This window comes from Podarcis bocagei (genome assembly GCF_964188305.1).
Source record: "Podarcis bocagei genome assembly, chromosome: Z".
Lineage (NCBI taxonomy): Eukaryota > Metazoa > Chordata > Lepidosauria > Squamata > Lacertidae > Podarcis > Podarcis bocagei.
Window position 1 is genome coordinate 51,480,937 of NC_138140.1, and position 13,930 is coordinate 51,494,866.

The following is a 13,930-nucleotide window of genomic DNA, read 5'->3' on the forward strand; positions in this document are numbered from 1 at the left end:
TCCTGACATATGGTTGTCAAGCCTCTGCTTAAAGACCTCCAAAGTAGGAGACTCCACCACACTCCTTGGCAGCAAATGCCACTGTCAAACAGCTCTTACTGTCAGGAAGTTCTTCCTAATGTTTAGGTGGAATCTTCTTTCTTGTAGTTTGGGTCCATTGCTCCGTGTCCGCTTCTCTGGAGCAGCAGAAAACAACCTTTCTCCCTCCTCTATGTGACATCCTTTTATATATTTGAACATGGCTATCATATCACCCCTTAACCTCCTCTTCTCCAGGCTAAACATGCCCAGCTCCCTTAGCCGTTCCTCATAAGGCATCGTTTCCAGGCCTTTGACCATTTCAGTTACCCTCCTCTGGACACGTTCCAGTTTGTCAGTGTCCTTCTTGAATTGTGGTGCCCAGAACTGGACGCAGTACTCCAGGTGAGGTCTGACCAGAGCAGAATACAGTGGCACTATTACTTCCCTTGATCTAGATGCTATACTCCTATTGATGCAGCCCAGAATTGCATTGGCTTTTTTAGCTGCCGCGTCACACTGTTGGCTCATGTCAAGTTTGTGGTCAACCAAGACTCCTAGATCCTTTTCACATGTACTGCTCTCAAGCCAGGTGTCACCCATCTTGTATTTGTGCCTCTCATTTTTTTTTTGCCCAAGTGCAATTCTTTACATTTCTCCCTGTTAAAATTCAGGGCTGGACAAATTCACAGAGGCTAAGGCTGTGAATGGTTTCTTACACGAAGGGCTCTGCTCTGCTTTTGGGGTCTTCTGAATCCTGAAAATTGCAGGAGAGGGGAGTGGGTGCTCTGGCACTTAGTTTCTGCTTGCTGGTTTCCTACAGGCATCCTATGTCGCCACAGTGGGAGCAGGATGTTGCACGAGATGAGCCTTTCCCCCTTCTTATGCTCTTTCTTCCATTGCTAACCCCCAACCTCCAAAGGCACCCAGAAAATAGCCTCAGTCCCTCAATTTAATCGACAACTTTGTATAGGAGATGGCAGTTCTTTAGAAGTTGTAGATGCATAAATAACGTAAATAAATGTGGCCGTTTCTTTTCCAATATCCAGGTGGAGCCATTCTTTCTCAGCCTTGCCCTGTTTGATTTGAAAAGCTTTTGCAAGATTTCAGCTGATTTCCATGTGGACCTGAACCCCTTGCCTGTACGGGAGATGCTGCCCAATGCTTCTGCCCAGGACTCCAAGAACAACAGTGCTAGCAGCCACTTTCTTCATGGAATACCTGAATCCTGCTTGCGCTATGTAAAGCAAGTAAGGAACTCACTGTTTTATGCATGTCAGAGGATGGATAAAAACAATCTGGCTATGAACAAATGCACATTGGAGCTTCAGGATGGTGATGCTGAACTTTTTAGGGCTGGGCTGGTTTCAGCAAGGGGGGTGGGCACCTCCCGACACCAGATTGGCCTCCAGGAAGGTGGATGTGTGTTCATTCCTGGCTACTTTATGGAAGAAAAGTTTGGTGTAATGCACAACCTAAATTGTTGTTGTTGTTGTTAATATGCTGTCTGTCTGACTGGGTTGCCCCAGCCACTCTGGGCGGCTTCCAACAAATTAAATCATAGTAAAAACTTCCCCAAAGAGGGCTGCCTGCCTTCAGATGTCTTCTAAAAGTCAGATAGTTGATTATTTCCTTGACATTTGACTGGAGGGCCTTGCACATTGCAGGCACCACCACTGAGAACTGAATACCACCATTGGCCACAATTCCCTGGTCAAATAGAGAACTGTTGCTGTGTCTTTTCAGGCAATCATATAACCAGCCTCCTTTTTTTCTGGTGGGCTTAATCACTCCAGCCTAATCATCCCACTTCCTTTCTCCTTCCTCTTTGGGCACTGGGCTGCACCTCCCTGAAATATCTCACTCTACCGCCCAGCATATGTAGCTGTGCTCTGTTGAGTTGCCAGGTGGCTCCTCCTCAACGGAGCAGATCTGTGCAGCCTGTTTTGTGCCTTTGTCCACAGAACTATGTTGCTTCTAAGACCTCACACTCTGCTCCTTTTCTGTGTGTCAAGGGGATCTTCTCTGTGACAAACCCACACCCAGAGATTTTCCTTGTTGCTCGGGTGGAGAAGGTTCTCCAAGGAAGCATCACACACTCTGTGGACCCCTACATCAAGACCTCCGATCCCACAAAGGTACGTTGAGCCACAACTCGGTGAAATCGTAATGCTGTAGGACTCGAAAGAGCTTCCATCTTTTATTACTTTGGGGTTTTCAAGATTTTGTTTTTCTTTTGACTTAAATCCACACCTCTGCCTTGTTCCTTGCCTTACAGACTGCTCAGAAGGTCCACAAGGTGGCAAAACTGGTGTGCAGCCGCCTTGGCCAATACAGGATGCCCTTTGCTTGGGCTGCCAGGTCAGTCTGTGTGTTTCATAGAATCATAGAATCATAGAGTTGGAAGAGACCACAAGGGCCATCGAGTCCAACCCCCTGCCAAGCAGGAAACACCATCAGAGCACTCCTGACATATGGTTGTCAAGCCTCTGCTTAAAGACCTCCAAAGTAGGAGACTCCACCACACTCCTTGGCAGCAAATGCCACTGTCAAACAGCTCTTACTGTCAGGAAGTTCTTCCTAATGTTTAGGTGGAATCTTCTTTCTTGTAGTTTGAATCCATTGCTCCGAGTCCGCTTCTCTGGAGCAGCAGAAAACAACCTTTCTCCCTCCTCTATGTGACATCTTTTTATATATTTGAACATGGCTATCATATCACCCCTTAACCTCCTCTTCTCCAGGCTAAACATGCCCAGCTCCCTTAGCCGTTCCTCATAAGGCATCGTTTCCAGGCCTTTGACCATTTTGGTTGCCCTCCTCTGGACACATTCCAGTTTGTCAGTGTCCTTCTTGAATTGTGGTGCCCAGAACTGGACACAGTACTCCAGGTGAGGTCTGACCAGAGCAGAATACAGTGGCACTATTACTTCCCTTGATCTAGATGCTATACTCCTATTGATGCAGCCCAGAATTGCATTGGCTTTTTTTAGCTGCCGCGTCACACTGTTGGCTCATGTCAAGTTTGTGGTCAGCCAAGACTCCTAGATCCTTTTCACATGTACTGCTCTCAAGCCAGGTGTCACCCATCTTGTATTTGTGCCTCTCATTTTTTTTGCCCAAGTGCAATACTTTACATTTCTCCCTGTTAAAGTTCATCTTGTTTGTTTTGGCCCAGTTCTCTAATCTGTCAAGGTCGTTTTGAAGTGTGATCCTGTCCTCTGGGGTGTTAGCCACCCCTCCCAGTTTGGTGTCATCTGCAAATTTGATCAGGATGCCCTTGAGTCCATCATCCAAGTCGTTGATAAAGATGTTGAATAAGACCGGGCCCAAGACAGAACCCTGTGGCACCCCACTAGTCACTCTTCTCCAGGATGAAGAGGAACCATTGATGAGACCCTTTGGGTTCAGTCAGTCAGCCAGTTACAAATCCACTGAGTGGTAGCATAGTCAAGACCGCACTTCACCAGCTTCTTTACAAGAATATCATGGGGCACCTTGTCAAATGCCTTGCTGAAATCAAGGTAGGCTACATCCACTGCGTTCCCTTCATCTACCAGGCTTGTAATTCTGTCAAAAAACGAGATCAGGTTAGTCTGACATGACTTATTTTTCAGAAATCCATGCTGACTATTGGTGATCACAGCATTCCTTTCTAGGTGCTCACAGACTGTTTGCTTAATGATCTGCTCCAGAATCTTCCCTGGTATTGATGTCAGACTGACTGGGCGGTAATTATTTGGGTCCTCTCTTTTGCCCTTTTTGAAAATAGGGACAACATTTGCCCTCCTCCAGTCTGCCGGGACTTCGCCTGTTCTCCAGGAATTCTCAAAGATGACTGCCAGTGGTTCTGAGATCACATCTGCCAGTTCTTTTAATACTCTTGGATGCAGTTCATCTGGCCCTGGAGACTTGAATACATCTAAACTAGCCAAGTATTCTTGTACTATCTCCTTAGTTATTCTGGGCTGTGTTTCCTCTGCTGAATCATTTGCTCCAAATTCTTCAGGTCGGTCATTGTTTTCTTTATCGGGGAAGACTGAGGCAAAGAAGGCATTGAGGAGTTCAGCCCTTTCTGTGTCCCCTGTTTGCATTTCACCATCTTCTCCTGTGAGTGACCCCACTATTTCTTTGTTCTTCCTTTTGCAACGAACATACCCATAAAAGCCTTTTTTGTTGCTTTTAACCTCTCTAGCAAGCCTGAGTTCATTCTGTGCTTTAGCATTTCTGACTTTGTGTCTATTTGTTTGAATTCCTCTTTGGTGGTTTCCCCCCTTTTCCATTTTTGGTACACATCCTTTTTTAATCTTAACTCAGTTAAAAGTTCTTTAGATAGCCACCCTGGCTTCTTTAGGCACCTTCCATGTTTCCGTCTCATTGGTATTGCCTGACATTGTGCTTTTACTATCTCCCTCTTAACAAACTCCCAGCCATCATGAACTCCCTTTCCTTTCTCACCCAGCACTTCCCTAAGTTTTATGAAGTCGGCTTTCTTAAAGTCAAGAAATTGAGTCCTAGTATGCTTGGCTGCTCCTTTCCGCTGTATAGTAAACTTCAGAAGAGCATGATCACTCGCGCCTAATGATCCTTCCACTTCTACCCCACTAACCAGGTCATCAACATTGGTTAGGACCAGATCTAAAATGGCTGTTCCTCTTGTTGCTTCTCCCACTTTCTGGACAATGAAGTTGTCTGCAAGGCCAGTGAGGAATCTGTTTGACCTTATGCTCTTGGCTGAGTTTGACATCCAACAAATATCTGGGTAATTGAAGTCCCCCATTACTACTATCTCCCTTCCTTTTGCATGCTTGGCCATCTGTTCCAGGAAGGCATCATCTATGTCCTCCGTTTGGCTTGGGGATCTATAGTAAACTCCCACAATGAGGTCTCTGTTATTCTTCTCTCCCTTAATTTTGACCCAAATGCTCTCACTTTGGCTTTGAGGTTCTAAATCTTGGATCTCTTCACAGGTATACACATCCCTGACATATAACGCCACTCCTCCTCCTTTCTTGTCTGGTCTGTTTCTCTGAAATAGATTGTATCCCTCCATTATTACATTCCAATCGTGGGACTTATCCCACCAGGTTTCAGTGATGCCTATTATGTCATATTTAGTTTGCTGTACCAAGAGTTAAGCTCATCTTGTTTATTTCCCATGCTCTGCGCATTAGTGTACAGACATTAAAGTCCATTAATCATTCCCCCGTGTCTCTTATTTAAGGATTTTTTCCTCCCACCACTAGGTCTGCATGCTGTTTGCTCCATTTGGTCTATGACATTTGGATGATCATCTTCATCAATTGATAGACTCCTACCTTCAGGAGCACTGTCTCCCTCCCCCACATTAGTCAGTTTAAAGCCCTCCTGATGAAGTTTCTGAGATTTTTGGCAAAAACATTCTTCCCAACTGTTGTGAGGTGCAGCCCATCGCTTGCCAGAAGTCCATCTTCAAGAAATTGCAGTCCGTGATCTAAGAATCCAAACCGTTCCTGTTGCGAATCCAGCTGTTCACTTCCACTATTTTTCCCTCTCTCCCTGGGCCACGTCGTTCAACTGGGAGGACATATGAGATGACAATTTGTGCATTTAATTGCTTCAATTTCCTGCCCAGAGCCTCGTAGTCTCTTTTGATCTTCTGGAGGCTATTGCTTGCAGTGTCATTGGTTCCCACATGAACCAAGAGGAAGGGGTATTTGTCAGTGGGTTTTATGATTCCTTGCAGTCGTTCAGTTACATCTTGGATCTTAGCCCCGGGGAGACAGCACACTTCCCGAGACATCTTGTCAGGCCCACAGATCACTGCTTCTGTTCCCCTCAGTAGGGTATCCCCTATCACCACTACACGCCTCCTCTTAGGTTTGGTCAGGGTTCTTCCGTGAGCTGTCCGTTCCAAGGTCGCCTGCACATTCCCTGAGGACTGACTTTGCTGCTCGTCTTCATATACCTGATTGACTGTAATGAGGGAGAGATCCTCAAATGGAGTCTGTTCTTCGTCTTCCATGCTAGGGGAGAGGACTTCAAAGCGATTGTGTATTTCTAAACAATCAGAGCGAACCCTGGGCCTCCTACTTCATTGAGTCACATTTCTCCATATATCTGGCACCTGTGTTGGTGAACTAGCCTCCTTCTCAGGGGTGTCCCCTGTCTCCTCCTTGGTGGAGACGGTGTTCTCTGTTGCTTCCAAGAAAAGCTCCAGCTCTCTAATTCTTTGGAGCGTAGCTACACGTTCCTCCAGTTGCTGGACTTTGTCTTCTAAGAGAGCAATCAACATACAATTGCTGCCTGCAATTAAGCTGCCTGCAACCTTTGGCAAGATGGCAAACATTATGCAGGAACCGCAGGCGACTGCAGCTGTTCCCTCACCCTCCATCTTGAGAACGTGTCATTGGGGGTGGCTACAGTGGTCCTTCATCTTAAAAAGCCTGAAGACAGGACAAATAACCCCCCCCCCAAAAAAAACCCTAGGTCTCCCCCAACAAATGTTTGAGACTAGCTCCCCTAAATCTAAAAGATGGATCAAACTGCGCGCGCCGCTGCCCTGCTAGCTCTGATAAGCTCCTCCCACAGCTAATCCCCTGCCTCAACAGAAACCCTGCCCCCTCTGACCTTTGCACAGGGAGAACAGCTAATCAGCCACAAAGAAACACACACACACAAGAAAACTCTTTTGCTCCTGTTTGCTTGACTTTGCTGCCTCTGGTTTCTGCATTTTAGGGTTGGGAAACCCCAGGCCTGCAGAACAAATGCAGCCCTTGAGTTCTTCCTGTCTGGCTGTCCAAAAACTCTCCCCATTCTCACTTCACATCCTTCTCGCTGGCTGGAATATCTCACTGGACTCTGATAATGCATCCTGCTTGCCTGGATGTAGAATAAAGAGGGCTGCTTGAGTGAATGTAGAAACTAGACAAGGGTAAAATGCATATCCATTGCTCTGACCACTTTAAACTCTAACCCTGCCAAACCCGGACAGTTGCCCAAGGGGAATGTGGGCTATGAAAGGTTGCACGCCCCAGTGCATATCCTAGCAAGTGGAAAGGGTAGGGTTCAAGCAATGTTATTGTGCCACATAGAGGGTTTGCAGCAGAGGATTTGAAGGGCTTGGGCAGGGTTGGCTGAAACTGCAGCTGGGATTGCACCCATACTTCAGATTGGGGTGGGGAACCTCTGGCCTGCAAGCCAGACTTGGCCCACCAGGGGGTCCAAGTTGGTTCACGAGGCCTTTTCCCTTGAAACCACACTCCCCTGCCCACCAGCTGACAGGATGCACAATGTCATCGGATGGGTGGGGTTGGTTATTGCATTGGCAGTACGTGTATCTCTTCCCTTCAGGGAACAGGGGCACACCTAGCTGAAGCAGCAGAATCCTTTTGTCCAGGAAGGGGCTTGCATCAGAATCCCCTGCTGGAATGAAGGGGCGCGAGAAAGCGTTGTTTCAGTAGCATCTTGTAATGTGCTTTGAAGCCCTGACTTCAGACCTTCGAAGCACCTTGTGCCTGATGTTATTGTGACACTGAGTTATTGACAGGCAGGCGGCTCCACCCACCTGTTAAATTTGGCCCATGAGGCCGATCCTGACAAGAATCTGGCTCATGGAGCCAAAATGGTTCTCCACCTCTTCCTCAAACTGTGTTGCACCAGATGTTTGGTTCTGGGAGCATATTTTCTCCCTACCCAAGAATTCTCCTGATAACGTTCTTTCTCCCAGAAGTCTGCTTCCTCAGGCAGCACCCAGTATTACCTGCTGGGTCTAGAATAAGGCCAAAGGAAGATCTTTCCATATCCTCATTTGTTCAGTGTTTTAAAGGAGTCTTCTAGAAGACTCCCAAGCAGAATGCTGCCTGCTCAAGTCCCAATCAGTTGAACTTCCTCCTGAAAGGCTCTGCCTGGTGCTTCCTTGACACTTTTTCTTCTTCTTCACGGCCACATGCCAGCTTCATCTGTGCCACAGTTCTCACAGCAGCTGTTTGTAAAAGATGCTGAATATTGAATGCCTGCAAGTCTTATAATTTAATTGCAATTTGATCTTGGGGGCAGGCAGGGAGCACACCTGACCAATTAATAGTGAAGTCTGGAAAAATGCCAGGCTCAGAGCTGTAATGACAAACTGACCTCCTGCATATACTTGGACGCATGGATTTCCATGGGGCATTTAAATTTATGTGGCCAAACAAGGTGCCTCTCTTCTCAGAGGACAGGGGGTTGTCGTTGTTACCTTTTCCCCAGACTGGGACTCCAGACAGCTTACACAAATTAAAAACACACACTAATAAAACACTAAAAGCATATAAAATATAATAATTAAAAAGTAATTAACTTCTAATAGAATTAAGACAGTATTAAAAACATCTATTTAAAAATTGATAGTAAAAACAGTACAGCACTCTTAAAAGCCCTTTCCTTAAACCCCCCCAAAAAACCACCAAATGCAGTCAGTTCCCAAGAGCCTGACAGAATGAAACAGGCTTTACCTGTCAGCAGAAGGACAAGAAGGAGGGAGCCAGTCTAAGCTTCTCCAGGAAGGGAGCTGAGAAGTCTGGGAGCAGCCACCAAGAAGGCCCTCCGTCACGTCCTTACCAGGCGTTCATGGGAGAGGGGTGGATCCGTGAGATGGGCCTCCCCTGAAGATCTCAGAGCATGGAAAGTTTTACATGGGAGAATACGGTCTTTCAGATAGCCTGGGCCTAAGCTGCATGGGGCTTTACTGTTTTAATTGTTCTAGAGTTTGAGCTCATTGCAGGACTCAGAGTGGGGAATAGGGAGGTTCCTGCCTTTATAGTGCTGGAGGTGTAGAAATTCAGAAAATGATCTTGGGGGCTGCTCTTACAAGGTGGTCCTTACACATCAGCTTTCCCCAACCTGGTCTTGTCTACATGTTTTGGACTCCCATCTCCCATCAGCTGTCCTGGATGGGGGAAGATGGAGCCCCTCAAGGTAGAGGGCACCAGGTTGATGAAAGTGTGAGGAGGTCATGGAATGGTAATCCAGCTGAGAGGCAGGTTGGCTGCAGGGAAGGTGAATGAACACAGGAACATAGGGAGCTTACACTGAGTGGGACCCTTGACCCATCAAGCTCAGTTTTGCCTGCACTGACCGACAGCAGCTCTCCAGATTTTCAGGTTATGCTGCGGATTTTACCTGGGCCCTTCTACATGCAAAGCAGTTGTTCCACTATTGAACTTCGGCCCTAGAGGAGCGGCTTGAACATAGGCTTAAATTTTCAGTGTTTCTTCCCGATCTCTGTGTATTTCCTTAGTAAAAACCCATTTCTAAGTTTGTGCCCCTTAATCATGAGGACTGGCACCTTCTGCCTTTAGTGGTCCTGACGATTAAGCCCAGATGTAGGGAACCTCTGGCTGCCCAGGTATTTCTGGGCTACAGCTGGGCTATCTGGGACTGCCATGAATATCTGGGACTGCCCATAACATCTGGCAGCTACCAGCTCAGCTGCAGCTGAGCAGAATTGCTCTAGGCATCTTCAGAGGTGGATATTTTTGCTTTCTTTGAGCACAAAGAACTATCAGGGCTTTCCAGCCGATGATAGTGGTTTCTTTGCCAAGAGACAGCAGAGCATGAACAAGGTATTTAGGTAGTGCAGCCCTGTATGCAAAGCCCTTTAGGTCTTGAAACACCTACATTGGCTCCCAGTACATTTCTGAGCACAATTTAAAGTGTTGGTGCTGACCTTTAAAGCCCTAAAGGGCCTCAGTCCTGTATCCCTGAAGGAGCGTCTCCACCCCGTCGTTCTGCCTGGACACTGAGGTCCAGCACTGAGGGCCTTCTGGCGGTTCCCTCATTGTGAGAAGCCGAGTTACAGGGAGCCAGACAGAGGGCCTTCTTGGTAGTGGCACCCGCCCTGTGGAACGCCCTCCCACCAGATGTCAAAGAGAAAAACAACTAGCAGACTTTTAGAAGACATCTGAAGGCAGCCCTGTTTAGGGAAGTTTTTAATATTTGAAGTTTTATTTTGTTTTTAATGTTCTGTTGAAAGCTGCCCAGAGTGGCTGGGGAAACCCAGCCAGATGGGCAGGGTAGAAATAATAATAATAATAATAATAATAATAATAATAATAATAATAATAATAATGATATAGTTTATTAGTAAACCAAGTGTAGCCTAGCCGAGGGTACTTTTAGGAAGAGCCTGACCCCTAGTGGCTTGAAAGCGAAAATTTCACCTAAAGCAACAGGACTCTAGTTGGTATCCATCTGTCTCAAAAAAAGAACGGAGTTCAGCTCCAGTGGCAAAGTTAAACCAGTGGAGAATTGGAACACCAGCTGTGGCTGCAAAGATTGGTAACTCATAACGGCTCCCCCCCGCCCCCACCCCCTGCCCTGCGTTGTTTTTGCTGTGTTAGCAGCACCAAAGTGACCTCCCTGGGCTCAAGTCTAGGCTGAGTGTATGGAGGTCTCTGGCAGAGCCAGATACACTCTGCCTGAAAAGTACAGTCGAATGATCACAAAAGGATGGGGAACCTGTGCCCCCCCCAGATGTTTCTGGGCTTTGCCAATGGCTCTGCAGTCTGCGACTCATGGGAGTTGGAGTCCAGCAACATCTGAAGGGGTTTTTTGCAAGTTCCCCATCTCTGTTCTATTAATATTACTATTATGAGACTTTTAAATAGCTTCTCAACCTAAAGGTCTTCAAGCAACTTGCATGTTTTAAAGCATCAACATAAACACATCATGTCATTAAAACAACCCCTCTGAAAGCCACAGGAAGTTTTGGCAGCACACTAGTAACAAAACAACATCATCTCGGTCTGCCAAAAGCCTGATAGGAAAAGGTAATTCTTTTGCTGGTGCTGAAAATATGTCCACAAAAAGGCACCAGGTGGACCTCGCTAGGGAGAACATCCACAGATGGGGAGCCACCATTTCAAAGGCCCTGCGCCATTGTCTCCTCCCTCTGATCTTCCAGCATGTTCTCTTTTAAGCCGTATTTTCCCAGAATCGGGAAGCCTCAAAAGCATTGCTCTGATCTCACAGGAAAGGCACTGTTGGGAATATTAAGGGAGGGCAAAATATCAATGCATTGTGCAGCCTCACGCGCCTTCTGCTTTCCTTTTGCCATTCCCCAGACCTGTCTTCAAAGACTCCCAGGGCACCTTGGACCTTGAAGGGAAGTTCTCCCCCATCTATAAGCAAGACAGCAGCAAACTCTCTGCTGAGGATCTCATGAAGCTGTTGGCAGAGTACAAGAAGTAAGTGTCAGCTGCCAGATGGGCAAGGATCTGTAAACCCTTGTAAAGGGGAGATGGGTCTGGAGAGGATGTTCATATCTTTGAATCTAGGCATTGCCAGATTTGGTTGTGTTATCTAATGGAAGAGTGAGGAGTGCAGAATTTCAGAATCGGGTTGGAACACTTTATTTATTTAATAAATAAATTTATATCTCTCCCTCCATCCTAAAGGAACCCAGGGTGGCAAACATATCAGCATTAATGCAGTACAGGGTAAAGGTAAAGGGAGCAGGTGGCGCTGTGTTCTAAACCACTGAGCCTCTTGGGCTTGCTGATCAGAAGGTTGGCAGTTCAAATCTGCATGACGGGGTGAGCTCCTACTGCTTTGTACCAGCTCCTGCCATCCTGGAAGTTCAATAGCATACCAATGTGAGTAGATAAATAGGTACTGCTGTGGCAGAAAGGCAAATTTATGGAAACGAGTGCCAGAGGGCACAGTGTTTTACATGCACTACCACTCATCACAGTGTCCCGTTGCACCAGAAATGGTTTAGTCCTGCTGGCCACATGACACGGAAAGCTGTCTGTGGACAAACGCCAGCTCCCTTGGCTTGAACGCGGAGATGAGCACTGCACCCCATAGTCGAATTTGACTAGACTTCACTGTCCAGGGGTCCTTTAGTTTACAGTTAAAAATAAAATATCAACATATTTAAAGCAGCTGAAAACGTTCACATACTCTCAAAGTTGTGAATTTCCTGGCTGCTAGGAAGCAGTGTCTTCCAGCCACCAAATGCCTGGATAGACAGGGACGTTTTTAAATTCCTCCTGAAAGTTAATAAAGAGGGACAGGTTCACCTTGCTGGGCAGGGCAAAGTGGGGAACCATCACCAGGCAGAACCCACTTGGCCATGGACTCAGTGCCAGCTGGGCATCACCCAGCAACAGGCTCACCTTCAGAAATCCAAAGCTGATCCCCACACCATTCACAGGTCACACATCCAATGCTGGCCTAGCCCTCCCTGGGATACAGTGGTACCTTGGGTTACAGATGCTTCAGGTTACAGACGCTTCAGGTTACAGACTCCGCTAACCCAGAAATAGTACCTCGGGTTAAGAACTTTGCTTCAGGATGAGAACGGAAATCGTGCAGCGGTGGCGCAGTGGCGGCAGGAGGCCCCGTTAGCTAAAGTGGTGCTTCAGGTTAAGAATGGACCTCTGGAACGAATTAAGTACGTAACCAGAGGTACCACTGTACTTATGTGACAGGATACTCCTCCTCCCTACCAGAAAAATCCCTGCACATAGAAAGCCAGAGTGCCAGGGAGATAAGGTGTGAGTAAAGCCTGACAAGCTCCTGCGATAAGGCAATGACAGTTTCATCACAGGATCCTCAGGTTGACCCAGCCCAGGCACAACTTGACCCCCTCAGCCAGAAATGGGTCTTCTTTACTACAGATTCATTAGGCAGGAGGCCAGGGTATTCCCCCCCCCCCAATTGTTTTTGTTTTCATCCACCTGACCCAAGAGTCAGTTTGAACATTTCCCCCTCCGGATGCACTACAACTGTTGGACTACAACTCCCATCAGCGCGAGCCAACATAACCAGTGGTCAGGGATGATGGGAGGGATGCATATTGGCTACCTCGAATTGAGAACTAACTATTGGTGCCATTATAGGCACAAAATAGGAAGTAACTACCGTATTTTCCCCTCTATAACATGCAGATTTTTTCTCCTAAAAAGGAAGGGGAAATGTCTGTGCGTGTTATTGAGCGAATGTGTGGTCCCTGGAGCCGAAAAATCAGGCAAAAATCAAATCACGCTTCACGGAGAAGGGAAACCTGAAAAGAGGAAGTGGCTGCTTTCCTGCATTCTGCCTCAGGGTCTTACTGCCCACCCTCCTCTGTTTCGTTGCTGTGTTTGCTGAAACGGAACAAAGAGCAGGGAAAGCCCTTCCCCTCCAGGCAAGCAGAGGGGAAAGCAGAGTGTCGTTCCTTCTAATTCCTCCCTGTGCTCCAGTGCTGCTGGGGGAGAGGGAGAGAGAGAGGGGGGGGGAGAGAGAGAGGGGGGGGGGAGGGAGGGAGAGAGAGAGAGAGAGAGAGAGAGAGAGAGAGAGAGAGAGAGAGAGATACGTCTGGCTTGGGTGGGGAGAAACTTTTGCCTTTCTTTCCTCCCTCCCGTTAAATCCCTCTCCTGCATTCTTAGCCAGCTGCTTCTCTGCACACCCCTCTCATGTCCCTTCTTTGTTTTTCCTTCGCTCCCCACTTAAAATGTGGTTACAAAGCATAGATCCATATGGATCCTCAGGATCTTTGCATTGGGTCACCCCAAATTCACCATCAGATCACATAGCATGGCTACAGCCTGCACCAAAAAAATCACGCACCCACTGTTGCCTGGGGCTGCAATGGTGCAAAAATGTGGTTACAAAGCATGGATCCACAGGGATTCTCAGGATCTTTGCATTGGCTCCTCAGGATCTTTGCATTGGGTCACCCCAAATTCACCATCAGATCACATGTCTGTGGCCACAGCATGAAGCACAAAAATGATACACCCACTGTTTCATTCAGAATGTTTTTCCCCTTGTTTTCTTCCTCTAAAAACGATGTGCATGTTATGGTCAGGTGCGTGTTATAGAGCGAAAAATACGGTAATTGAACCAGAGTTCTCAAAGGGAGGGGCGAGGGAGCACGTCAGCCGCAGGCTCATTCATAAAATGCCAAAAC

At 47.1% G+C, this 13,930-nt stretch overlaps 1 protein-coding gene across 3 annotated transcripts in view; it reads left to right on the forward strand.

Moving 5' to 3' along the window:
* Positions 1–13,930, forward strand: part of DOCK11 (dedicator of cytokinesis 11) — a 199,849-nt gene that overhangs the window by 53,629 nt on the left and 132,290 nt on the right. For all 3 annotated transcript variants that reach the window (XM_081180379.1, XM_081180377.1, XM_081180378.1), the window contains 4 exons: positions 1,068–1,268; positions 2,034–2,156; positions 2,297–2,379; positions 11,097–11,219. In XM_081180379.1, coding sequence (XP_081036505.1) covers positions 1,068–1,268; positions 2,034–2,156; positions 2,297–2,379; positions 11,097–11,219 — 530 coding nt within the window. The remainder of the gene's footprint in view (positions 1–1,067; positions 1,269–2,033; positions 2,157–2,296; positions 2,380–11,096; positions 11,220–13,930) is intronic.